This window comes from Delphinus delphis, chromosome X (assembly GCF_949987515.2).
Source record: "Delphinus delphis chromosome X, mDelDel1.2, whole genome shotgun sequence".
Classification (NCBI taxonomy): domain Eukaryota; kingdom Metazoa; phylum Chordata; class Mammalia; order Artiodactyla; family Delphinidae; genus Delphinus; species Delphinus delphis.
In genome coordinates this window covers 99,128,397-99,155,141 of record NC_082704.1, presented here as the reverse complement: position 1 = coordinate 99,155,141, position 26,745 = coordinate 99,128,397, and the positions used below count along the sequence as shown (strand labels likewise).

At 36.0% G+C, this 26,745-nt stretch overlaps 1 protein-coding gene across 1 annotated transcript in view; it reads left to right on the top strand.

Annotated features, from left to right (window-relative positions):
* Positions 1-26,745, top strand: part of DMD (dystrophin) — a 2,124,682-nt gene that overhangs the window by 387,300 nt on the left and 1,710,637 nt on the right. The window contains exon 7 of the mRNA XM_060001925.1: positions 6,026-6,144. Within this exon, the coding sequence (XP_059857908.1) occupies positions 6,026-6,144 (119 nt within the window). The remainder of the gene's footprint in view (positions 1-6,025; positions 6,145-26,745) is intronic.

Here is a 26,745-nt window from a genome sequence, read left to right as displayed (position 1 = left end):
ATGTGTTAGTAATGAGCTTCAGCTGTAGCGTTAAAAATGGTTGTAGATCTTATGTGAGTGGCTGTAGTATAATTAGTTACCATCATCAGATTAATAATGTGAAAAAGAAACATTTCTCTTGTCAGATACTTAGATAGCAAATACCATAAGGCCCTGTATGTATGTACATATATGTATATATACTTATATTTCAGGGGTAAAAGAGGCTCTGGGCATCTTAGCAACCAAGGTAAAGAGCAGACCACAATTAATTCTATGACTCAGTACTCAGAATATCAAAAGAAACAATTGCTCTGGAACAGCAAAGCAATTGCTATAAAGCATGAGAGTTGTTCTGTTGACCTTCGTAAAAGGAACTCAGTGTGACATAGTGAACCAAATGTCCTTAACTATATTCACACTATTATATTTTCTAAGATAAAATAGTTGTTTGCTTTTTCTTGTATAAAGAAGCTTAGTAAGTGAATTAGTAACAGTTCAAGAAAAAGCAAAACAACATGATAAATACATACATTATATATAATGAATACATTCATATATATTGTATGTATAATACATTTACTCTAACGGACATGTGCTTTGGTTTTCCTATTACCCATCTCTTTTACCCAGCCCAATCCCCAGGGTCAGATACATTGCCTTATTAACTGTGCTTGAAATGCCACTGGACTGCATCTGCCCTGATTTTCAATGCAGCTTATCTTTTCTCACTTTGATCTTTCTTTTCTCGACGAGTCTAGTCTACCATTTTCCTATGCCAATCTTGCTTCTAGAAACATCCAGAATATAAATTTTCTTCCTGGTTTACCCGTCCGGGAGCAAATGCTCTCTAAATAAGCATCTTTGTCAGGTGTCTTGCTCCAGCTGGGTTTAATTAACCCCATCTAGACTGAGTTTCCAGGTGAATGACTCAGCAACCTGACTTTGGAAAGGAGGCAGGCTCACACTCAGTCGGCATGTTAAGCGATGTTAATATGTTGTTTTTCCTAAGTGTGACAGGAAGAAAAATATTCCACAGCCTCAGTACAGCCAGATGAGAGGGGATAGAGACGCTCATTCTGCATTATAAGTCAGTGTTCATTTATGCAGCCACATGCTTCACAGTAAGGGCCGGAACATATTGATCTTGCTGTTCATGTACACATTTGCAGATGAACAGAAATATCGAGGATCGGGTTATGCGGTCCTTGTTGGCTCGTTAGCATTTTCTTTTCAAGTGGAAGACTTCAGTCCTGCAAGCGTGTTCACAGACTACATTTGTTAATATTCCATTTCATGATTTCTGAATGTATTTGTAAGTAATACAATAAACATATCCAGGTTGCCCTGTCACATCTGTCCCTGACCTACTCTTTGTCTCTCCAAATATCTACATTTATATATTCTTCTGTCATACTGAATGAATCATCAGTAACTACCTTCTTACACATAACATGGTTACTTTTCAAGAGGTTTCTCACAGTTGATAATGCTCTTTCATGAATCATCTCCCTCTTCTTTTTGTCTCTGACAGATGAACATATTGTTTATCTAAAGAAAAAGAGAATGGTTGAACTGTTTGTTCCAGGGTGATTGTCATTGGAACACTTAGGAATGTCATGAGGTGTCCTGATTTCAATAATTGAAAGACTATGTAGAACAAAGGCATGAACTTGATAACGAACATAGGAATTGACAAAGAGCCTTGCCAAAGATCAGGCTTTTAGTGACTTTATATTTCTTTAAGGCTAAATTTTATCTTAATATGTAAGAAATTAAAAGTATTAAATTAAAACACAGAGTTCACTACAGTGCAGTTAAAAGGAAGCCAGATTCTACTTGCATGGGAAAACCAAATGATAATTGATTAGAAGTATGCTCAAAATATGCAAATAAGTTGCAGTAAGTATAAAGTTGCAGTTAAATTTTTTTCCTGATTTCTTATTTTAATTTATTACCATAGAAGTAACATAGCACGTGGTTTTTAAAAAAAAAAGTCAAACATTAGAGAGGGAGGCAAAGGACAAAAACAAAATGTGTCTTCCTGACCTCAGCCCTATCCCATCACTCTCCACTTCCTAGAAGTAGTTACTGTCAGCAACTCCTTTTATTCTTTCTGACGGTTTTCATAATTATATATATCTATTTCTTGATTAATTCATTTCTGACAGTAGATGGATTTATTCCTTAATATGAAGCCCACAAATTTACATCTTATGCCCATCTGTTTCCTGATTTCATCACTATATTATAATCATTTTATTCTTATAATTGTTGCCTGTGTGACTTTAAATGACAGTGGTATACTTATTTTCATCAAGTTTAGACAAGATCTGTTGACCACCTGAAATGAAGGTTGAGGAAATTATCACCCTCGTACATACTTCCTCCTCTTCTCTCCTCTCCACTTCTGTCATTATATTGTTATTCTTGCATCAACAATGTTTGTAACATTTATATCTCTTCTGTAAGTATAGGTTCTTGGCTCGAATCTGTACATTGAAAACGTATTACTGTTATTTTATAAATATAATTAACCTTAAAGTAATAGAAGTTAGTGTTTTTAAGCAATTATTATTTTGTAGGCCCTGTTCTAAGTAAAATAACCCATCTGTTTCTCATGACTTACATACTATCATTGTCCCTATTTCACAAATAGGCAAATCATATAACCTCTCTGTGCCTCAGTTTCCCAAAGATCATTTGGTTATGTCAACCTAAACAGAGATAAACGGAGGCAAGGTCAAATGATCAGAAATTCAGTTTATTCAGGAACAAAAGAGGAATTGCAATTTGGGAAACACATGCTGTAACAATTTACAGGCGAGTCTTTTGGGGGTTTGGGGCAGGCTGTGCGTATGGGCAAGGAGCACAGAGAGGGGGCAGTACAGCCAGAGTGCAAGCAGTAAGTTCATTGACTTGAGGATGGGGAGAGATTCTTGGTGGATATTCATTGATTGGGAGATAAGGCTTGATCTTCTGTAAAACAGGCGTTCATAGAAAATCAGCCTCTGAATTCTTAAGTTCTGTTCTTCTGAGGGCACGTGTGGGAAATTCTCCATTTTATATCCTCTGGTTACATTTTTGACTGAAATCTTTTCATAGCTAATATGCTGTAGAGCCAGGATATGGATTCGTAGGGGACTCTGCTTACCTACTAGGCTCTGTTATCTCATTCAGTATGTCGGTTTCCTCAAAAGTGTGGGGATCCTTGGTGGCACATTCTTATTTATGACTTATGTTCTAGGCTAGCATGGGAAGGTATGTGGCTTTCCTCTTCAGTTGGTTAGTTTTACAATTCTTTATGCATTTGAAAATCATGGTTATTTAAAATGTTAATTAATGGTGAATTTTAATGATTTAAAACATTTTATTAGATTGATTTTAAATGCTAGAAGAGACCTCGAAGGCCATTCAGTGCAATTCCTTCTTTTTAAAATGAAAACACTGAAGCTCAAATAGATTACATGACTTAGATAACTCGTCACCCAGGTAACTAGTTAGTGGCTAAGGAGAAGGCGAAGGGGATGAAGGGAAAAGGGCTTAAATGTGGAAGTAATCCTATTTTTTTATCATACTGATTTAACCTTGTTTACTTTGCTGTAGGTGAGAAACTGGTTTCCCACACTCTCCCACCTATATTCTTTTCCACTCCCCTTAATGAGAGATGGAGAAATGAAGATGGGGCAGAGGTTGCATAGTGAAATTAAAACTTCCCCCAAATAGTCTAGGATTTAATTTTTGTTTCTTAAGAGTCTTTCCACTACTAGAGACAGCTCCCAATTTATACATATTTTAGGTTCTAAAGGGTTTTTAGCTGCTTTGGGTAACTTGAAGTATATAGGGGAGATTAGATTTACTAAGAAGTGCACAAAAGTCTGGTGAATTAAACAGGGTAGGAGCAAGTAGAGAAAAGGAAATGAGAGTCAAAGGAGAATTAAAGTTGCACCTTTATTTTGAATTCTGGTTTCAGAAAATAGCAGCTAACCCCATCCTTGAAACATCTTCTCTTGCAGAGCATGAGTTCTTAAGCAGGAGTCCAGTGACAGACCCAAATGTCCTAAAATTCTATGTAATTCTGTTTAAAGCTATGGATAGGAATTTTGTCTGGGTAGAAGTTTCATAGTGCTCATCGGATTCTCAAAGGTATCTGTGATCCAGGAAAGATGAAGAAGCACTTAACTAATGGTTTCCAATGTTGCTGGGTAAAATTGTAATTCCTTAACAGCCAAGGCCTTTTATAGACTCATCCCAATCCTCCTCCTAACCATATCTCCCACCACTTGATACTAGAAATCTCCCAGTGGAGCCAGACTTGTGAGGTCCTGACTGACTGGGCACATTCTGCTCTTTCCTTCCCTAAGAACTCTGATTCTCTAATATCCACGCAATTTAGAATTCTATTCTCAAGCACTTTTCTTTAATCTAACCCAAACCACCATTTAAGAGTCCCTTAAGCCTCAAAAAAAACTTTCTTGACCTCTTCAGATTTTAGAAAACCATATATTATTATTATCTGTATTTGTCGCACTTAAAATGTATGTAACTTGTGATGTATGGATTTTTTTTTCCTCGTTAGATTTAAAATCCTCATAGGATAAGAACAGCCTCTTACACAACTTTGTGTTTTCTCCGTTATTAAGTAAAATGATATTCATATAGTATGTTCTCATCCATTCTGTGGTGTAGTCAATAAATATTTATTGAGCCCCTCCTGTGTGTCAGGTTGGGTTTCTAGAAGTGAACAAACCTGGCAAAAATAATTCTATAGTCTACATTCAAGTGCGGGAGATAGGTAAATAGATAAGATTAATTAAATGTATAATATGTTAAATAGTAGTTAAATGCTAATGAGAAAAAATATAAAGCAATTAAGAGGGATAGGAAATGGTTCTGTGTAAGTTTGATTTGGGGGCAGGCAGTTTTAGATGGGGGAAGGGCAGGGAAGGACTCATCAATGTGACTTTTGAGTAAAGACCCAAAGGAAGTGGAGGAGTGAGCCATATCTGTGTCTGGGGGAGGAGAATTCCAGGCATAGGGAACAGCAAGTGCAGATGTGGGAAACTATCTAGCCTGTTTGAGGAATACGAGGAGGGAGACAAGAAATAAAATCAGAGAGTTAATGGGGAGCCAGACCATGTAGGGCCTTCTAGGTCGCAGTTACGTCAGTGAATTTTACTCCCTCGATAGCAAGGATTTGAGAAGGTTATGATGAAACATTTTACCAGATCACTCTGACAGCTCTGCTGAGAATAGATTACCAAGGGCAAGGGTGGGAATAGGGGAGCAGTTAGAAAACTAATGCACTGTTGTATGCAGGCTAAGATGGTGGTTTGGATTATGGTGCTAGCAGCGAGGATAGTGTGAAGTGGTCAAATTCTGGATATATTTCCAACTAAGTGTTGTATGAGAGTAAAAGAGTCATCAAAGTTGACACCAAGGTTTCTCTGCTGAGTACCTACAAGTTTGACCTTGTCATTGATTATTGAGAAAGGGAGAACTATAAGAGAGGTAGGTGAGTTGTGGTGGTACAATGCGGATGAGTATCAGAAGGTCAGTGTTGGATGCTTGAGTCTTGTGATGACTCTAAGTAGAGCTACTGAGTAAGCAGATGGATCTAGAGTCTGAAGTTCAGGGAAGAGGTCTGGGCTAGGCTTATAGAATTAGAAGATACCAGCAAATGGCTGGTATTCAAATCTATGAGACTGGATGAGATGAACATATTTTTGTTGCTTGGATAACATAGAATAATTTCTCCTTTGTTTTCTTCAGGATTTTCTGTTAAAATTGTGACTTGACTAAATGAGAAATGTTATTGAGGAGTACCAAAGAGTAACACTCAACTCTTAAGGAATGTGGGCATGGGTTGTCAGTCAAATATCAGAACTGGGGACTTCCCTGGTGGTCCAGTGTTTAAGACTCTGTGCTTCCACCGCAGGGTGCATGTGTTCGATCCCTGGTCTGGGAACTACGAAAGAATTGAAGTGAATCTCATGAAACATTTTAAGTTGATTTATATTTGTCTTTATATTTGTGTGTGTTTCAGGCCAGACCTGTTTGATTGGAATAGTGTGGTTTGCCAGCAGTCAGCCACACAACGACTGGAACATGCATTCAACATTGCCAAGTATCATTTAGGCATAGAGAAACTACTGGATCCTGAAGGTTGGTGCATTTCTAAACTACCACTGTTTTTAGCATAGTTTAATGTTGATCATCTCAGGCTTAACATTTCCACAAAGTAAGCACAAAATAGAAACTCTGCATTGTGTTTTTCTGTATTCCAAGTATATTTAAAATGTTCTGTTTTCCTGAAATACATTATGAACTGTCATACATGATTTTAGTTCTCAGAATACCAATATCTAAAACTAAAATGTAAAACTTTAGAAAAAAAATTCAAGCCTTTAGAATGTATATGCCTCACAGATGAAGTATACTGCATTTAGAGTATATTGACTCCAAATAATTATAAAAAGTTCATGTTTTGCTTATTCTACCAAGAGATTTGATAGACTAATCAGCTATAAATAATTAGCTACTCTTGCCAATTTCATTCATACACTTCATAAAAGGCAACATGGTTTACTGTTTAAATCAGGAAATCTATTCCTGGCGCTGATTTTGTTGTAATTTGTCACTCTGGGGGAAGTCCTCCATTGAATGGTTATTTGTTTTCTGCTTCTTTAGTTCACAGGCAGTACTGTATTTATATTTTTATAATATTACACTTAATTAAATTTCATCCTTATCTCTGTTGCTGCATAGTCATATCTTACAAACACATGGATTAGAGGGAAAATAATTCCTGACCTCTGCTTTTCTTCTAGCCCATGAGGCACTTTTTAAATTTGCCAACTTCTTTGGAATTGCAGACTATATTCTCAACTTTCTTGAGGCTTTACCACACTCTAAACCCAGAAGTTGGAGAGGCAGTGTCAGTGGGATTGATATGTGCAATATAGTACAAGCTGATATTTGGGTAGGGTTATATAATTCTTTTTTCTTTGGAATATTGAATCAATCCCAAATAAGGAGATCCTTGAGTATCCCAAATAAGGAGATCCTTGAGTGGTGGTCATAGGTCCCATCTGGAAAAGTTCTGAAATAACTCAGAGGATAGCCTTTTACTGGTGAATTTATCATCAACCAGAATCTAATCTAGTGTTATAGACCCAAAAACCTGATTACCTCATCTTATTGATAGAAGATCCATATGGTGGTGGTAGTGGTGGGGGAGTTAACTTTAAACCAGATGAAAAAAAAATGATATAACAATCAAAATGGAAGCTCATTTATTTTAAATGAGATATTTAACAATCACAAGAACCAGAATACTCATATCTAATTGACCTCTATATTGCTCTTGATAAGCACATGGACTTGGGAAGGGAAAACTATAGCAATACAAATGTTTGTGAAGTTGGAATCAGATTAAGTTCATTAGAAATGTTTCTTCTCCTTTAGATAATGCATGACTCCTGTAACCTCTTATTATTGCTTCAGTAGATGGTCAGTGTCCTTCCTGCCCCAGTTTAGCTGGGAGCAGTTGTATCAATCATATTTCCTTGTTTTGAAGGATTGGGGGAGGGTTACCTCACTATTGACTCTTAGTACCGATTGATATATGTGTTTTTTCATACTCTAGTGAGGTAGAGAGGGCAGACATAATGAAAATATGACTCCAGCCCCTGAGGGTGAAAGCTATAGTGTATGAATCTGAAGGATAAGCCTGTTAATAGGTTTTTTGTTTTTCGTTAAATCCACATATGGTAGTCAGTTTCTGTTTGGGATATTCTTGTGTGTGCCTTATCCTTTCGTAAAATAGTAAGAGTAAGTTTAAAATAGATCTTTTCCTTGCTAAGTGATAAAATGGCTTTTGATCTCTAAGTCCTCCTTTGAATCAATGAAGTAAGGGAACCTAGATAGGCATCCACATCACAGTCAGAAAGTAGATTGATAAGCCTATAATCAGAAAAGGGCAGTTAAATAAATAATATATTTTATAGCATAAAATAGCCTGATACAACCAATTCCATATGTTCTCCTAAATGGAAAGTGTATGTTGAAATGCATGTCATATAGGCACACCATTGTAATATCTCAAACTTGATAATTCAAAGTCAGCCAGGTACAGTATGAAATACAAGCTGATTAATAGAGATCAAACTACCACTTATGGTTTCATTTTGCCAGTAAACTCTTCGATCTGAAAACTTTTGCTATTTATGGACTCCCTTCCAAGAGCATTCTGTCTCCTAAACTGGTTTATTAAAGGTTTTTTGGCTTTCAATAAGATAAGGATTCAGAATAAATCTTAAATTATATTTTTAAGTGTCTATCAGTTCCTGCCAGTGTGTTAGGGAAATACTCAAATATGCATTTAAAAATTATTGCTCAGTATTTTTCAAGACACGATATCAGTGATAATTGAAAGAAAAAAATTAACCAAATCATAAGGATTTTTATTTACTGATTAGTTAGTCGCAAAACACAGAATAGCATCTCTTAGAATCTAAGACTTAGAACAGGCTATTCAGTGTATCTAACAGGCGAGACTCAACGGACTTCTTGCATGTCCTGTATAGTAATTACCTTTCAGAAGTTCATATTTTTATTTAACCAATTATTGGTTCTTTAGCTTATACATGACGATGTCAGCTATTCCCCAAAGCAGTTTTCGTTTCATATCTAATATGCCCCTTAGGAGGCTAATGAAACATTTAGCTTTATATTTGGGGAGATTTTTATTATTGGGGGCATTGAAGTTATATTTGGCTTAAAAAATACCTGCCCAAAAATGTTTTTAGAATTTTAAACATATGCTTTATTGATTGGGTTGATTTATAAATTAAAAAGTCATTGAAATATAATTTGGAGCTTTTCATATCTTGCATATATCGACTTTGGTATGCTTTGTTTGGCCTTAATTGGTGTTTTGAGGCCTGAGGTTTGATTTTAAGTGGAATTGCCTTTTAAAATGAGTAGCAATAGGCATTAGCATAAGCAATTTCAGGAGCTGTTTCTGGTGTGTTTAAATGTTAACATATGCAAAAACAAGTACTAGTAGGGTAAAATTTAATAATTTATGCATCTTTATGCTTATAGATATAAAAGGTTTATCTCCTTCAAAACATATCCTATTGTGAATCATTCAATTCACTCTCTCTCCTGATTTCCCTGTAAGACATGCACAGTAGTGCATTGTGGGTTTCACGTGCATTGTTTGCTTCCCTGAGTTTCAAACAAGTTGGTTTGTTTGCAAATCCACACAATACTTTATGCATTAAGAGAATGCTTTGTCAGCTTTTCCTTGTGAATAACAAAGTGTAGATGTTCTAAAAGTAATAAAAAAATTGGAGATAAAAATTTGTGCCGGTTCTAGATGACTTTTGACTGTAGTAAGTCATTTCCATTTGTGATGGGCAAGATGATGTGCACATCATCTGTGGCTTACCAGGGTAACTTTAGAATGAAAAATGAATGATGAGAGTCAAATTTGATGAACACTAGGGCTTTCAAGAAATATTTGTAACCTCAAAATGACATTCACAAGCCAATTAGTTTGGTTTTAATCCACTTCATTTTAACAGCATGAGGATGGTGACACAGATTCTATTTTCTGCCTGGCTAATCCCTGCATCACTCTTCAGTTGTTTTTATTTTATTTTTTTAAATTAATTAATTAATTTATGGCTGCCTTGGGTCTTCGTTGCGGTGCACTGGCTTCTCATTGTGGTGGCTTCTCTTTGTTGCGGAGCATGGGCTCTAGGCGCATTGGCTTCAGTAGTTGCAGCACCCGGGCTCAGTAGTTGTGGCTCATCGGCTCTAGAGTGCAGGCTCAGTAGTTGTGGCGCACGGGCCTAGTTGCTCCGCGGCATCTGGGACCTTCCCGGACCAGGGCTCGAACCTGTGTCCCTTGCATTGGCAGGCAGATTCTTAACCACTGCGCCACCAGGGGAGTCCTTCAGTTGCTTTTAGAGTCTACTTTTCCACGAATTAGCTCTACCTTCTGGAAAGTTTTACTCATGAATAAATGGTCTCTGACTTCACTTTGCATGCATGCAGCTGATTAGTCTTTAAAAAAGTATTCAAGAGAAAATATATTGCTTTTACTATAAAAGAGGAGAAAGTCCTTAAGGCCTCTTTTTGGGTTTGATATCGTTTGAGCAAGTGGCGTTTTTGTTTCTAACAGCTTTGTTCTGTTCATCGCATTTTGATACCATTAACAACAAGAAATGGTAATAAGTAGTTTACACTAAGTTAAAATGGAAAGAGTAAAACCATACCAACTCAGAAGGGTGTTGTTAAAATAAATAACTCGAACTTTTTATGGACAGGCACACTCATTTCATATCATTTAGATTGTTTTTTTTCTAGAACCCATTGTGGAATATCTTTGTTTTCAGAGAATTTAATGAGGTTGGAATATACTGGTGTTCCTCATGTGTATAACATTTCAACTAGAAGTTATTATTGTAAATATCTCACACTCTTTAGAGCCAAACTCTCTGCAGTGCAGAGTATTCTATTTTCCATATATTAAAAAAGTATTTTAATAGTACATATATTAAAATGGCCATTGCCTTTTTGATGACAAAGTAACAAAATATATGTTCCTTTGTACTGTTTTGTTGATGTATATCATTATCTCTGACAGAGTGTCTTAGAGATAATACACATTGTAATTATCTAAAACTAAATCTTGAGTTTATTGGAAGAACAGTTCTTAGTCTACTTACTCTACTACAGAAAATAGAAAGTATCATCAACTGCTTATACAGATATGATAATAGCAGAATAATGTTCCTATTATGTCAGCAGGAGACCACTTTTTCCAGCATTTCTTTTAAAAGATATTAAAATTTGATCATTAAAACCAAATTATATCATTTAATAGTGTTAAATGTAATAATGAAAATATTTCTTTAATTTTGAACATCAGTGGATTGCAGTTGAAATGAGCAAATTAGAGATGCCATTATTGTATTAGCAAAGGAATGGACTACATTAGTAGATTTAGTGTTGCCATCTCATTTGCTTAATGTATATTCAACACAACCTTTTAGCAAAGGAATTTGGGAAATACTGTGTTAAATACTTTAAATATATACTTCTATTAGCATTGCTTAGAACAGAGACTAGCAATGATACATAATGAGGCTTTAGAAAAACTGATGGCCAGTGTAGAAGTCCAGAGAAATGTGATTAACATATTTCTAGTCTGCATATCATTAGAGTAAGGGTACTTATTAGAATATCCTTGACTATTTTTAGGTTTTTATCTTGAACCTTCCTCTTTTTACACACCTTTTTTTCTATGGGCAGACACATTGCACAACTAGCTTTGACTGTCCACTGCCACTTTAACATACTTGAATGCATTTGAGTTAAAGATGACTTTAGCCGATGACTTTGAGGCATCCTCAGATTTATCATTGCTACTATAGGAGAAAAATCTTTAAGGGGCAGTGAGGCAGTACTTTGTAATACATAGCAAAATAAATAAATGAAAACTTTCTATGTGGGTAAAAAGGTTACCAATAATAGTATACAAATATTAGCATAAAAATGAGGATAAAGATACTATATCGGGCTTCCCTGGTGGCGCAGTGGTTGAGAGTCCACCTGCCGATGCAGGGGACACGGGTTCGAGCCCCAGCCCGGGAAGATCCCACATGCCGCGGAGCGGCTGGGCCCGTGAGCCATGGCCGCTGAGCCTGCGCGTCCGGAGCCTGCGCGTCCAGAGCCTGCGCTCCGTAACGGGAGAGGCCACAACAGTGAGAGGCCCATGTACTGCAAAAAAAAAAGATACTATATCAATATTGTGATAGAGATGATTATACTAACATTAAGATATTACTGTTGTGATCTCCTGTTTCCTGATGGAGAATTTTCAGATTGCTTATTGAAACAAATTTAAAAAGTTAATACATTAATATATAGTTTCCAGTAGCCTGAAAAGGTAACAAAGGCACATGAGACAGAGAGAGAGAGAAGGACGGGGAAGAGAAAGAGAGAATGACTTTCACATCTCTTTTTGATATCCTATTTTCTACCTTATTCTTAGTTCAGATAACATAGAAAATGAATATTTTTCAGGACAGTTTGAGCCAATCACTAATGAATTGAAGTGATTTTTGTTCTGCTGATCCATTTTGGTTGTTTGGATGACAGAAATAATTGAATGTAACTGTCCCAAATTCACCCGTTTAGACAATAAAGAGACCTCCAAACATTAAAAATGATATCTGCGTGTGTAGTACATGGCCTGAATTTACCCTTTATACCATAATTTGGTATTTTCTCATCATCTTTATGTTCTTTTATAATTTATCCAATTTTGCTCTTATAGAAAACAGTCAGCCAATTTATATTTTTTATTTCTGTTAGGAGTTTATTTGTTAAAATAAGAGGAGTATTATTCATTGTTACAGTTAAGTAATATAGTTTCTCACTTGATTGTGGAATGTATTTTATTTTTGATTTTTTTGCCTGCATTGAGTCTTCGTTGCTGTGTGCGGGCTTTCTCTAGTTGCAGCGAGCAGGGGCTACTCTTCGTCGTGGTGTATGGTTTTCTCATTGCTGTGGCTTCTCTTGTTGCAGCGCATGGGCTGTAGGCGTGTGGGCTTCAGTAGTTGCAATACGGGGGCACAGTAGTTGCAGCTTGAAGGCCATGGAGCATGAAGGCTTCGGTAGTTGCAGCACGTGGGCTCAGTAGTTGTGGCTTGCGGGCTCTAGGGCACAGGCTCAGTAGTTGTGGCACACGGGCTTAGTTGCTCTGCGGCATGTGGGATCTTCCCGGACCAGGGGTTGAACCTGTGTCCCCTGCATCGGCAGGCGGATTCTTAACTACTGCGCCACTGGGGAAGTCCTGATTGTGGAATTTAAATAATGAAATATAGTCTAATCATGTGATTTAAGATTTGCATAGTGGATGAGGTTCTATACCAAATATATTCAGAAGCATTTGAGTGTAATCCTTGCCTAGGTAACTGGGAATCTCTTTTTAATTACTTTACCGGGATGGTTTTTACAACTGTTTTTTATTTAAGTTGGGGAAGTATAATATCCTAGGCCTATGCAGTCAGGAGAAATAATATTGAATGACAGGCCATCTATAAATTGTTTAAACAGTTGGGAAATACATCCACCATGTTCCAGTGCTGAATGACATATAATACATATCTTGTGGATGGTGTCCCCAGGTATCATCACTAGGAGTCCATTAGACTGTTAAGGAAATATATTAGAAAAAATATGTGTTGCTCCTCTGTTATGATTTTAATAAAACTCATATCTTAAGTAATACATGAGATATTAGCAACTATGAGTAATTAAAGTGTTTTGTAGTTGATATTTGTGTTTCTTGTTTATCATGGGAGGGTGTAGACTTACTAAGAGCATTTTGCCAAAACAGAACACTGTAATTTGCCTTCTCACTTGTTCATTGTGGTTCAGCACATGCTGTAATGAGAGAGTACGGCATGCAGGAGGCTTTCTGTGCTTTGTGTCTGGGTACTGAGGAGAGTTCCTACTTTTTTTTTTTTTTTTTTTTAATCCTCAAATGTGCAGAACTAAAAGGGAATTCTCCTTTTCAGCCTATTTTAATTTGTGCTGCCTATTGGTTTTGTTCTTATCCTTCATGGAGTGTTGAAGGTCTCTTTGTAGATGATGGTGAAATGTTGAGTGTTTAGAATATCCTAGACATAGCTACCTGAATAAACGTCCTCTATTAATCTAGAACACTAGAAGATAATTTAGAAAAATCTCTCAAAAGCTTTCTAAGACAACAGAACTGGGGTCTGAATATTTGCGGTGTGGAACCCCTGCCCTGTCTTACTGTGTAAGTGAAAGAAGTGTGTTTTCTTCAGCGATTCCCTATTGCAAAATATGGGACAGAAAATAGTTTTACTGGTATCACTCTATTTAGTAACATCTTGATGTCACCAGTGACCTCATAGTCTTCAATAGTGTCATTTAGGTAAAAGTTCCAGTGTATTGTTTTCTTGGCCTTCTGTTTTAAAGGTTAAACTAAACCTTCCCAATTTAAGTGTAAGTTTAGGACGTTGTTTTCCAGGCTTCCTCAGATTGTTACTGTTGGCAGAATTCCACATTACCTTGTAGAACAGGGTTCCCATGTAATGCAATGGTAATGAATGAGAGAAATCTTCAGAACATAAAATATAAAGACAGCAGCCAAAACACTGTCAATCTAGAATTGGCCACCATGGAAAGCAGTCGCCCAGTTTTTCTTTAATTCAGAGACATTTGTTCCAGTGGAGGCTGGGCAGTGTTTGGAGGATCCAGGGGAAGCAGGAGGCTGCAGTGAGCCTCCTAAGGCAGAGGCTTTCCCTTTTGCCACCTTCAGGATTTTTTGTTCACTATTGTAACCAGATAGTTACTGTGTTTTAAAATATAAAGGAAGAAGACTGAAACTGTAAATACTTTGTAAACATAATCATTTGTACTTGAATAGTAGGGTTTTAAAGGGCACTGATATCCCACCAAACAAAAGGTATAATAAATTGACCTTTTTATAAAAAAAACATTTTGAATATTTAAACAATTATGGAAAATGAAAATAAAATGGCATAGTTTGGAAATTTCTTTGAGGTTTTAATAAAGTCAATGATGGTATTTGAAAGTAAAGCATATGTTGCTTATAGCTGGGACATTTTTGTTCATTTCACAGTCTTCAAAATGGAATTAATTGTGTTTGATTAAAAAAATAGGATATATCACAGAACTTGCAAATGGATATTTGAAAACCTTAAAACTGAGTGCTGGGAAAAAAGGTATCAGGTTGGTACATATGTTTTCCAATTAAATAATTTCTCTCTATAAAAATGCATGGGCCATTTAACAGCTAGAATATGAAATATAAGGTGAAAATATATTAATTTACAGTAGTATTTGGATAAAATAGTAATGAACTAGAGTCTTGGTTGATGCCATTTCTTAATACAGGATAATTTAATTCTCATAAAAATGGGCTTTAATTCTTATGAAAGGGACCAGAGACTTTATAGTAGTCTTGTGATTATACTTAAAAATAATAAAGTACACTCTTAGATTTATTGGCTTATGGCAAACTTGTGGGGTTAGTGGGTCATATGCTATCTACTTGAGAAATGAGGAAACTGTAACAGCTATTAAGTGCTTGGGGATGTTATGTATTATTAAAATTTAATAAGATGGTTGAAATTTACTGTTTTTACTTTTTAGAAATAATCAATTGTTCTGCAGTATGGTTCTTGTGAGATTTTAAAAAATATTGCTGAGTAAACTTTTACCTCAAATCAAAACACAGTTTTCCCCTAAAAATATTTTTCTAATTTATCACCAGTGATGTAAATTCAAATATGCAAAGCTCTTTTTGGTAAAATGTAACTAAAATTTAAGTAGGACAACCATGTTTTAGGAACCTCACATTTCTTTTATACAATAATTCTAGGGCAGTTTATCCTATTTTATAGATGGAAAACCTGAGGCTTAGAGAGCTTTACTAAAACCAAGATCACACAGCCAATAGAAAGATGAGCAGGAATCGAATTCAGCTTTACCTCTCCTCAGAGTCCATGTTCTTTCCAACTGGACTGCCCAGTAAAATCACCTGGGGAGATTTATGAAAACATTGGGGTTGGAGCAGATATTCTGATTTTATTGGTCTGAGATGGGGCCCTGACACCAGCAATTTCTAAAAGCTCGTCAGGTGAGACTATTATACAGCGAAGGTAAAAGTAGCTGCAATAGAACATTTGTTTCCTTAGGTATGTCTTTTTAGAGGTTAAAACCCAGAATCTGTTGTCCCATGTTTTTTTTTAAGACGTCTAGCATTTTCTTCCTCAAGAGGTGACTAAGCCTGCTGTTCAAATCTTCAATTACTGGAGCATTGCTTATTGCTAACAGTCCTACCGTTAATGAGAAATGGTTTATCCACCAGATAAAATAGAAATAGACTAGCTGTCACATAAGACTGGCTACCAAAAACATTCTCTTTTAGGATTAAGGGACTTGCCTTATCTGCTGTCCGCACAGCTCGCTCTCTCTCCATCCCTTCTTCTGTTTATTACTTCACGGACGTGATAGAATGACGCTCTCACGCACACAGTGATTCCACCAAAGCGTTGTCCAGGACAACCTGTGTGCAGAGGTGGTCCCTGGCTCTTTGTCCTTTTATTTATTTTTCCTTTTTTCTCTTCCTCTCTCACTTTGATCCTAACTAGTATCGCTGTGCCCTGTCATCAGGGGTTTGATGATCCGTTTTTCAGCCAGTAAAAATATCTTTCATTGGCATAGCTGATAAAGCCTCTTATTCCAGAGGAATTTTTAATAATAACAAAGGGATAATAAAAGTAAAGAAAAAAAATTAAAATGGCAGTAAAATAATTTTTTCACAGTACAAGTTTGTGATCCTATAAATCCATTTAAAAGAAGCAAACTGCTTTAGTTAACTTCATGATCTCTGATATTAATGCCAGAAATAGGTTGGCTTTAATCACAAGCTGTTTATCTAGGATTATTTTGCTAAACAGTCTGTGTTTCAGCTGGATATATGACTTTTAGTGACAGGATATAACAATCATTGGAGCCTGCAATATCACTGTAGCTGCAAGGGGATCAAATTGGCAATTATACTCACAGATGCAGTAGAATGTAATCTAATACTACATTTACTTAGCTGTGTAGAAGGATACAAAGCATGAGAGATGCTGGCATGGAATCTTTATGTCATTGGGTGGCCCAGAAACACCCAAAATACACACATTTGCCCCCTATCCACATGGGGAAAGAGCCAGGGTCAGTGTGGGCCACTTGACACAAAGGAGTTCTAGCCACGATTTCCCACCAATATTTAATACCATTCTAGTAACAGAAGATAAAGGCCTGCTTATCGATTCACAGCCCCTCCTCCACTAGCCTAAGAGCAGTTCTAGTTAGCAAACAAAAGAGGTACAACTTTCCCAGTTATCTCAACTCCATAGTTTTAGGAAAACAAAATTCTCTGGTCATTCTTCTAGGCAAGCTTAGGCCTGATTTAACCTTTTATTCATAGAGCCAACTAGCCTTGGGTTGAAATCCAGTTTTTGCCATTAATTAGTTATATGGCGCTGGGAAACTTTCTGAGCCTCAGTTTTGCTCATGTGCAAAGTTGAATCAATAATATCTACCTCATACAGTTACTGCAAGGATTAAGTTAAATAATGCCTGTTAAGTATTTAGCCTGTAATACGCATTCAGAAATAGTAGCTAAAACATATGTCAGGTGCCTGGAATATTGCGGAAATTAAACGTTGCTTCCCTTTCTATTCCTGTAAATTATCTTAATTAGAGAGAGCTGATCTTCCTAATTATTTTGCCTTCCTCCAGAATAAAGGCAACTCTCCCCAAATTAAATAATTACCCATTTAAAATCTTACTGTTTTTCCTGTGACCGTCCCACCCATTCCAGTTTCCAGATCTGAGGGATTTTGATGGTTCACAGCTGCGTTTCTGGGTGGTAGTCCTTGATATCCTTGAGCTCCAGAATATAATCTAACACTTCACAGCAAACTTGAACTATAGGTTGAATTCATCAGTGGCGACGTTACACACACACGTACGCACACACGCACACGTACACGTGCACACAGACTCAGTTACACTGAAGATGTTCAACAAGTCTCCTGAAGACTAGTTCATAATTATAATACGATTTTCCTGTAATTGTCACAGTATTTGCAAGATGCTGATGAGCACACTTGCGAAAATATAGTTTTTCTTCTGCAGCCGTAACTTTTTATTTAACGATTTGTGGTGGTTGAACTGGTTCCCAAGAATCTCAGAAAAACTCTTGTTTTCTGAAACCCGGAGTAGCATTTGTACAGGAATGTTGATGTGCTCTGGTGTAATACTGTCCGAACATTTGTAAGTGCTGGGCACAGTAGTTAACATTTTATAAGTATAATTTTATTTTATTCTCATGACAACCCCAGGAAGTAGACACTATTATGGCCATTTACAACTGAAAAGTGTAAGTAACTTGCCTATATCACTCAGCTTAGTGAATTGGAGTTGAGGTTCCCTGCTTGTAACTACTACAGAAAATAATTGTAATGCAGAATATTTCTGTCCTCCTCCTTGATTTTTTTCTTTGCATTGATTAAGAAGTTGCTCTCGGGGCTTCCCTGGTGGCGCAGCGGTTGAGAGTCCGCCTGCCGATGCAGGGGACACGGGTTCGTGCCCTGGTCCGGGGAAGATCCCACATGCCGCGGAGCCTGCGTGTCCGGAGCCTGTGCTCCGCAACGGGAGAGGCCACAGCAGTGAGAGGCCCGCGTACGGCCAAAAAAAAAAAAAAAAAAAAAAAAGTTGTTGCTCTCTTTGTTACAGAGCTAATTGACTTTCTTTTTAAATGGAGGGACATCAATCAGTTGATTCCAAATGTGCTGGAAATAAATGTAAAAGTCATACAAACAGGAGTCCAGACCAAGAGAGATACTGGATTCTGTCTCTATACTATGATATCTTCCTTAGAGAATACTTAAATAATTAATCAAAGTGGAAGGATGTTTACACATCTTGCAAGTTTGGGGTCGTATCCAAGGCACACTAAAGTTATCAAAGCGAAACACTAACCAATTATGAATATATTCCCTTCTACTCTCTCTCTTGTTAACTCTAGATGGCAAAAGCATCGCTTAAGGTATGCCAAAACGTCTATCTCAGATATTTCCTCATCAGCTTGTGATGTAAACATCTCTTATCTACTCTCTAAAATATGGATTGGCAAAAAAAGGGGGAGACAGAGACAGGGAGAGAGAATCTTAAGAAGGACTAAGTAAAAATGTACATTTTACCTAGGCTTGAATATCTAAGTTTCTCTGTATGGCGCAGTTCTTTGTGTGGATTTATTATTGGAGCCAGTTGAGAACTTGGGTCTGTATAGAATCAGCTGGACAAGTGAACACCTTGCAAAAGTGTTTTAAAAATCGTTTCATTAATGTTCTATTGGTAGAGGTGCTATAGGTTAAAGCATTTAAAGTGAAATGAATATACATATATGCCTGAGGAAGAGGAGTGGCTCTTTTGAGATCTCTTGGGAACTGTTTTATTTAAAATTAATACTATTCAATAGGCAAGAGTACGTGGTGAAGCCCTTGATAAATGTACCTCATATCACCTAAAACATAATAGTAGACCATGATATTGGTGTAGTTGTTGTTAACCAAAGGGAGTCTGAGCATATATTGGCAGGAAGTGGGGAAAGAATAGCCTAGAACAATAAGAATCATTGAGTACTTGGGTATTTGGAGAACCTTGGTGCAGGAACCAGGTTTGAAAAGGCTAAAAATAAGGACAAATCTCACCCAGTTCAAAATATAACAAATATAAAAATGAATAAGATGTAAGCTCCTGGATAAAAATTAAATAATTTATATGTAATTTTCTCTGCACTGTTGTATCTCCTATTTTTCCTCCACCAAAACATAAAAGAACTGCATGTGAAAAATAAGAAAAAAAAGTATAAAATATAGAGTATTAAGGAAGTAGGAGATAAATTAAGCTTTACATTTTCATTAAACAAGTAAATCTGATGGTTTGAAATATTAGTTGCAATGAAAAGCTGCTCAACATCACTAATTATTAGAGGAATGCAAATCAAAACTACAATGAGGTATCACCTCACACTGGTTAGAAGGGGCATCATCAGAAAATCTACAAACAACAAATGCTGGAGAGGGTGTTGAGAAAAGGGAACCCTCTTGTACTGTTGGTGGGAATGTAAATAGTTACAGCCACGTTGGAGAACAGTATGGAGGTTCCTTAAAAATCTAAAAATAGAATTACCATAAGATCCAGCAGTCCCACTACTGGGCATATACCCAGATAAAACCATAATTCAAAAAGAGACATGCACCCCAGTGTTCATTGCAGCACTATTTACAATAGCCAGGTCATGGAAGCAACCTAAATGCCCATCGACAGACGAATGGATAAAGAAGATGTGGTACATATATGCAATAGAATATTATTCAACAATAAAAGGAACAAAATTGGGTCATTTGTAGAGATGTGGGTGGACCTAGAGACTGTCATACAGAGTGAAGTAAGTCAGAAAGAGAAAAACAAATGTCGTATATTAACCCATGTATGTGGAACCTAGAAAAATGGTACAGATGGATCAGTTTGCAAGGCAGAAATAGAGACACAGATGTAGAGAACAAACATATGCACAGCAAGGGGGAAAGCAGCAGGGGGTGGTGTGTGTGGTGGTGGTGGGATGAATTGGGAGATTGAGATGGACTTATAATACACTAATATGTATAAAATAGATAACTAATAAGCTGCTGTATAAAAAATAAATAAGATAAAATTAAAAAAATAAGATATCACCTCACCTGTTAGAATGGCTGTTATTGAAAGGATGAGATAACAAGTGCTTGTGAGAATGTGGAGAAACGGGAACCCTTGGGCACTGCTGGTGGGAATGTAAATTGGTACAGCCGCTATGGAAAAGAGTATGGAGGTTTCTCAAAAAATTGAAAACAACTACTGCCTGATCCAGCAATTCTATATCTGGGTATATATCTGAAGGAAACTAAAGAGATTTCTGTACCCCTATGTTCATTGCAGCATTATTTACAATAGCCAAGATATGGAAACAACCTAAGTGTCCCTTGATGGATGAATGGTTAAAGAAAATGTGGTATATGTATACACCGGAATGTTAGTCATAAAAAAGAAGAAAATTTTGCCATTTGCAACAACATGGATGGAACTTGAGGGCATTATGCTAAGTGAAGTAAGTCAGACAGAGAAGGACAGATACTGTATGATCTCTCTTTGTGGAATCTAAAAAATACTTAAGCTCATAGAAGCAGAGAACAGGCAACAGAAGTGGTTGCCAGAGGTGGGGCATAGGGTTGGAGGTGGGGAAATAGGTGAAAGTAGTCAAAGGGTACAAACTTCCAGTTATAAGATGAATAAGTTCTGGGGATGTAGTGTAAATCATGGTGCCTATAGTTAACAATATTGCATTGCGTATTTGAAAGTTGCCAAGAGAGTAGATTTTTAAAATTTCTCACTACGGAAAAAAAGAAAATATTGAAACTATGTGAAGTAATGGATGTGTTAACTAAACTTATCGTGGCAATCATTTTGTAATATATACACATATGAAATCACTGTGTTGTACATCTTAGACTTACACAGTGCTTTATGTCAATTATAATTCTGTAAAGCTGAGGGAAGAGACAGTGTTCTAGCAAAATAAAACATGGAGGTAGGATGTACAGTGACCAGTGTGAGACGGACACTTCAGGTTGGGTAATGAAGGAAAATGAGTTTCAAACAAAACAGTCAACCAACACAATAAACAAAGTTCCCATCGGAAAGCTGGTTGGAGTTTCATTAAAATGTATATTTATCTAGAAAGGTTGATATAAAATCTTTGTACATAACAATATGTTGTGTCTTTCCATTTAGAAAGGATTTGTGTGTACATCCTCCAGTAAAATTAAACGGTCTCCTTTACATATTGATCTCAAAACAAAAAAACAAAAAAAAATATTAGTTGCAGTGAGATTTCAGTAATATATGACATAAGTTTTCTATTAAATGATATTATCTGTGTATTCGTAGTAAGTGGAAACATATATTTTAAGGAAAAAAAAATATTGCAAAAGGAAAACCTGATAACTCCTCCATTCTTCTTCACCTTAATCTTAATATGTACTGGTGAGTCAAATGGCAGTCAAAGGTAGCCAGCGCTTGAAGGAATGCTTTCATTTGTTTAAAGTAATCTTTTCTGAAATTGATCAGGAGGCACCGAATAACCATAATAATTCTGAGAACTTTAATCTTACAGAAGAAATGGAAACTTTTGAAATTAGAATTTACTGTCAGAACTTAAACACTTGCTACTTATATAAGCCAATTCCAGCATTATTACAGAGCAATATTATTTTACCTAATATGTGTCTTTTACTGTGTTGAATGCATATAGATTAACCTAAAAATAAAAAAGAATGATTTTGTAATGCTCAGTGTTGGGCAGGTAGCGAGATAGACTTGGATTTTTTTTTTCTCCAGTGAGTGGATATACCCGCACCACTAATAAACTAGAGATTTTGGAGCTTCTCCTTCTATTTCTGACCTTGTAGTTTGTCTCAGACACTAAAAACCCTTTTAAAATTTATTTGCCTCAGGGTCATTATTTTATCAAGTAGAAATTCATTTTAATTCATCACTTATTGATTAACAACTTTATGTAAGGAAGAGTTCTATATACCCCAGATGCATAAAAAAAAAAAGGTATAGAATCTTCCAAGGAACTGACAATTCAGTATGAGCCAACAAGCAAGTACATGGGTAACTATTATACATGACAGAATGTGACCTCATCCACACAAATTAAGTAACATGTAGTAGAATATTTTTAAAAATATGAAACATGTTTGGAAACAGCATCCCCTTCTAATAAATGTTTATGTCCAATGAAAATGTGGATGCGTTATAATCTTTCAGGTGGAGTATTAAAGTAAAATCCACTGGATCTTTACAGTTGTCCTTGCTCGGCTTCCTTAATTTTATTCACTGGACTTAAATACATCACCCTGTAAATAGTGAAGGTGATTTTAGAGGAGGAACCTAACCTGCTGTTCTATTTCCTTATTTCTTTCAAAGTCCATTGATTTATTAAATAATAAAGTCCTTTACCATTTTGAATAAGATTTGGTAGATATTGTTTTCTCTTGAATATGTGTGATTTCTAATACTGGATTTTTTCTCGCATGTTTAAAGCTGTTCTTTAGGACTGATGCATCAGCTCACGTTGGCAAAAGTCGTAAATCCACATGTGTGCACATGCATGTACACACACATAGACACTCATAGGTTTGAGCAGGGTGTTTTTAAAAGCTAAACCTAGTGCAGTGAATCACCTCCAACATGAGAAAAAGCTCTTTAAACTATTTTAAGTCAACATGAACGAGAGAAATTGGCCTGTGATACACCTTGGGTTCTTAACCTTTTTGGGAGCTATGGAAGAACTACTTCTCAATAAAGATAACATATATTGACAATAAAATATATAAGGGAGGACATCTACTTATAAAACTTAGCAAACGATGTAGTAGGAACAGTTGTTTTATTAGCCTTCTGCTCTTTAATGACTGAGACCATCCTGGGGCTATTTAAAAGATGATTTAATTTGTCTTCTAAACACATGGATGAGTTCAGGGTGTTTCTTTTTTTCCCTTGAACTGACCATGTCTGCATTGACATTAAAGGCATGGATCAGGAATCTTTGTAATAATAAATCAGTCTTTTAAATTACTTGAGGTTGGTAATTTAAACAGCTTTAAACATGGATAAAATGAAGTATTATAAGTATTTGTAGTAAAATATTCCATCAACTTGTTGCCTCAAAATTAAAGGTTGTTTCATATGTAATTTTAATGTGAACTGTATTTGAGTATAAACTGTATCTGCAGTTTTTATGCAATATCTATATCATTATCTTCTTCATGAAAATTATCATTTGAACAAATATCTTCATAGCGATAGCCTCTTCCAGTTTCCCCTAGACCAGTAAATGGTGCCATCATCTATTCGCTCAGTTGCTCAGAGCAAAACCTGCAAATCATCCTTTCACCAATCCCTGTTATCCCTAAATTTCAATCCATCATGATGCCTCGTGGGTTATACTTTCAGAATAGATCACTAAGTCTTTGGTACCTCTCCCTCTTTACAGTCACCACCCCGGGTCAAAAAGTTTTCATCTCTTTCCTCGACCACAGGAAGAGCTTGCTAACTGCAGGCTCTGCTTCCATTCTGGCTCTACCTTCAATACCTTTTGTGCACAGCATCCAGAATGATATTACACAGTTCAAGGCCTTAGCATTTGCTCTCCCAACTGTTTGGATGCTCTTCTTTCACACTGCATTTCACACCTGAGTAAACTGAGCCCCAGAAAGATTATGTGCTTTGTTTAACCAGCATCAGGATAGCATGTTTCTGTGGTCTTAGGTACATGTTAAATTGTTCTTAGTCTCTTGTTTTAAATCTGTCCTTATGTTATTTCCTATTGTGCACACTGCATTTGAGATCAGCTGTTTTCTTTGATATTCTAGTGGTTTCTAATCATAATATCTAATGGTTATGTGAAAAAAGAAATATTTTCCATTAATAACTGTTAATGGAGAGCATAGCCTGTGAAATTATCTGTCTTGTATTTCATCTACCTTAGAAAATGGTCGTTTTCATAATTTTTATTGGAATATGTTCAAAATTGGTTTTTATTCTTCACAAATTACCATGTTGCTATTTAATATTTAACTGAAGCCAGGATTAGGGAAACGACATAATAACTTCCTTTCTTATCTGGGAGCCCAGATGAATATTGAGAGTATTAAAATATTAATTAAGGTATCTGCTATCCTCTGAGGAGAATGTCATATATTTGTGGAATAAAGACAAAACAGAGCAAACATATCTAATTTTATTTCTCTCAAGTGTGGTTTAGATTAACTTTACCCATACCTTAAAAGTTTTAGCTGGATGCTCCTCCCTCTACTTAAGCTAGTTTGATCTCTGAGGTAAGAGATGTAAAGGGAGCTGTACTGCCTTATTTTCTGTGTGTGTGTGAGTGTGTGTGTTTATATGCATTCACGGGGAGATCTTCTCGATGCACAGGGAGAGAGAATAAGAGAAACAAGGCAGGTACGGGCCAGAAATCTGATTACGCAATAGAGGACTGACACAGTCCAAAGCACTAGGCAGGCAAGGAGACTACTGGGATAGGTAGGAGCAAGTTGGTAATGCAATTTACTTTATTCATTTACTCACATAATGAATACTTATTTAGTGCCTACAATGGTCCATTTATATTTGAGTTAGATAAAAGGATGTAAGAATAAGACATCACTGCATTAGAGTATGATATGCAAGGTCCAATGATTTGTCTTCAAAATATGTTCAGTTGATGTTTTTTTAAGTTTAATATTGTTTAGTACAATATTAACAGAGTAAACAGTACTATTGGTCTTTCTCATATTTAACTTTAATTGTATGAGTGATGTACAATGCAATAGAAAACACCTCAACTCTCCAGGAAGAATTAATTTTGACTTATATTCCAGGGGAGATTGTTCTTACTGTAGTACTGCTGGCTTATCACAATACGGTTGGTAGTTCTAGGCTTGTCCAGTCATCTAATAGATGGTGACTTAGGACTCATTCTTGTTCACAGCTGAACTCTTAAGGGCCTAAAAGAGTGCCTGCTTTTTAGTAAGTGCACAGTAAATGTTTGTTGAAACCATGGGTTTTAGATTAGTAGATTAGTGATAGAGGGAAGGCTAGTAATATATCCAAAGATCAAGTCAGGATTTTTTTGGCCGTGCCATGCAGGACCAGGTATCGAACCGGTGCCCCCTGCAGTGGGAGCGTGGAGTCTTGACCACTGGACCACCAGGGAAGTCCCTCATGTCAGGATTTTAAAGTTCTAAGTAGGATTGATCTTATAAGCTATCATCAGGCTAATAGGTTAAATTCACTTTATTACTAATTAATACAAGGAACTAATAATATTAAGAAGCAACTAAATGGTCAGCATCCCATGTTGGAATTGTTGTTTGGGTTCCACCTCATATTTTCCTTCTTATTGGCTATTTTATTGTCTGTTTAGGCTGGAAAAGGTCTTCCTGATTATCTTCATTTAAAGAAAAGAATACTGGTGAAGGTGATTTTTAAAATTATGAAGTATGTTAAATTGTAGACCTTAGGTTTGATTGTAGACCTTAGGTTTATAAGAAATGTGTAAAATAATTTATCCCCAAGCTAAGTGATAATCATACACAGTATGGTGCAACAGGCTATTTTAAAGTATCAAACTTTATCTAAAAATAAATAATAGCACATCATATCAAAGGGATTGAATGGTTCTGTTGGGCAGAAGAATGTTAGATTGTAGTTGGGATTTCCATATGTGGTAGAAGAATTGATAGAGATAGAGAAGAGAGACAGAATATGTGGCTGTAGTACTCTCTATGTGGATCATATTTTATAAAAAATCATTTTGACACTTTCCATGGTACAGATTGACTGTTCCAATTGGAAACATGAAACACATTTTGTCTCAGTGGGTTTTGTTATTACTGTATATACATAAACAATACATACTGCTTTGCTTTTTAGGTTAATGCATGCACTATGAGGATTTATCACAATTTATATGGAAAATTATGTGGTGCTTATAAAGGAGAAGGTATATTACAAGTGATTTCTTAGGTAAAAATAAAAGTGATGACATATTTAAACTGAAATACAAATTGGGAGGTATCATTATAATTTAAATATTTTCTCAAAACTATTTTTGAATGGGAGAAAAATAATCTATAAAATATGTGAAGAATTTTATTTCAAAAAGTAAATTGAAAAAAAATGTCTGAACTCTCATGCTAAAAAAAGTACTTGAACATGCAGATAATTTGTTAAGCTTTTTAAAAATCCCTTGAAAAGCAAGTGTTCAACAAAGAATTCTTTGATGCAGTTATCAAAAAATCTTCATGAAAAAAAGTGAGAGCAGGTGAATATAAATATTATGTGTCACTGTGTCTGAGCAGTATTTTTCATGGTTCCCAGCCAGTAGTGATTCCCTTGTATGGAGTTAAATCAGTAATAAAAGAGGAGGAATAGGATGACTTTCATTTGAAATTCAATTTCTTGTTATTTTGTGAGCTACTGTGCCACCTATCAGTGGAATAATAAAATAATTCACACATA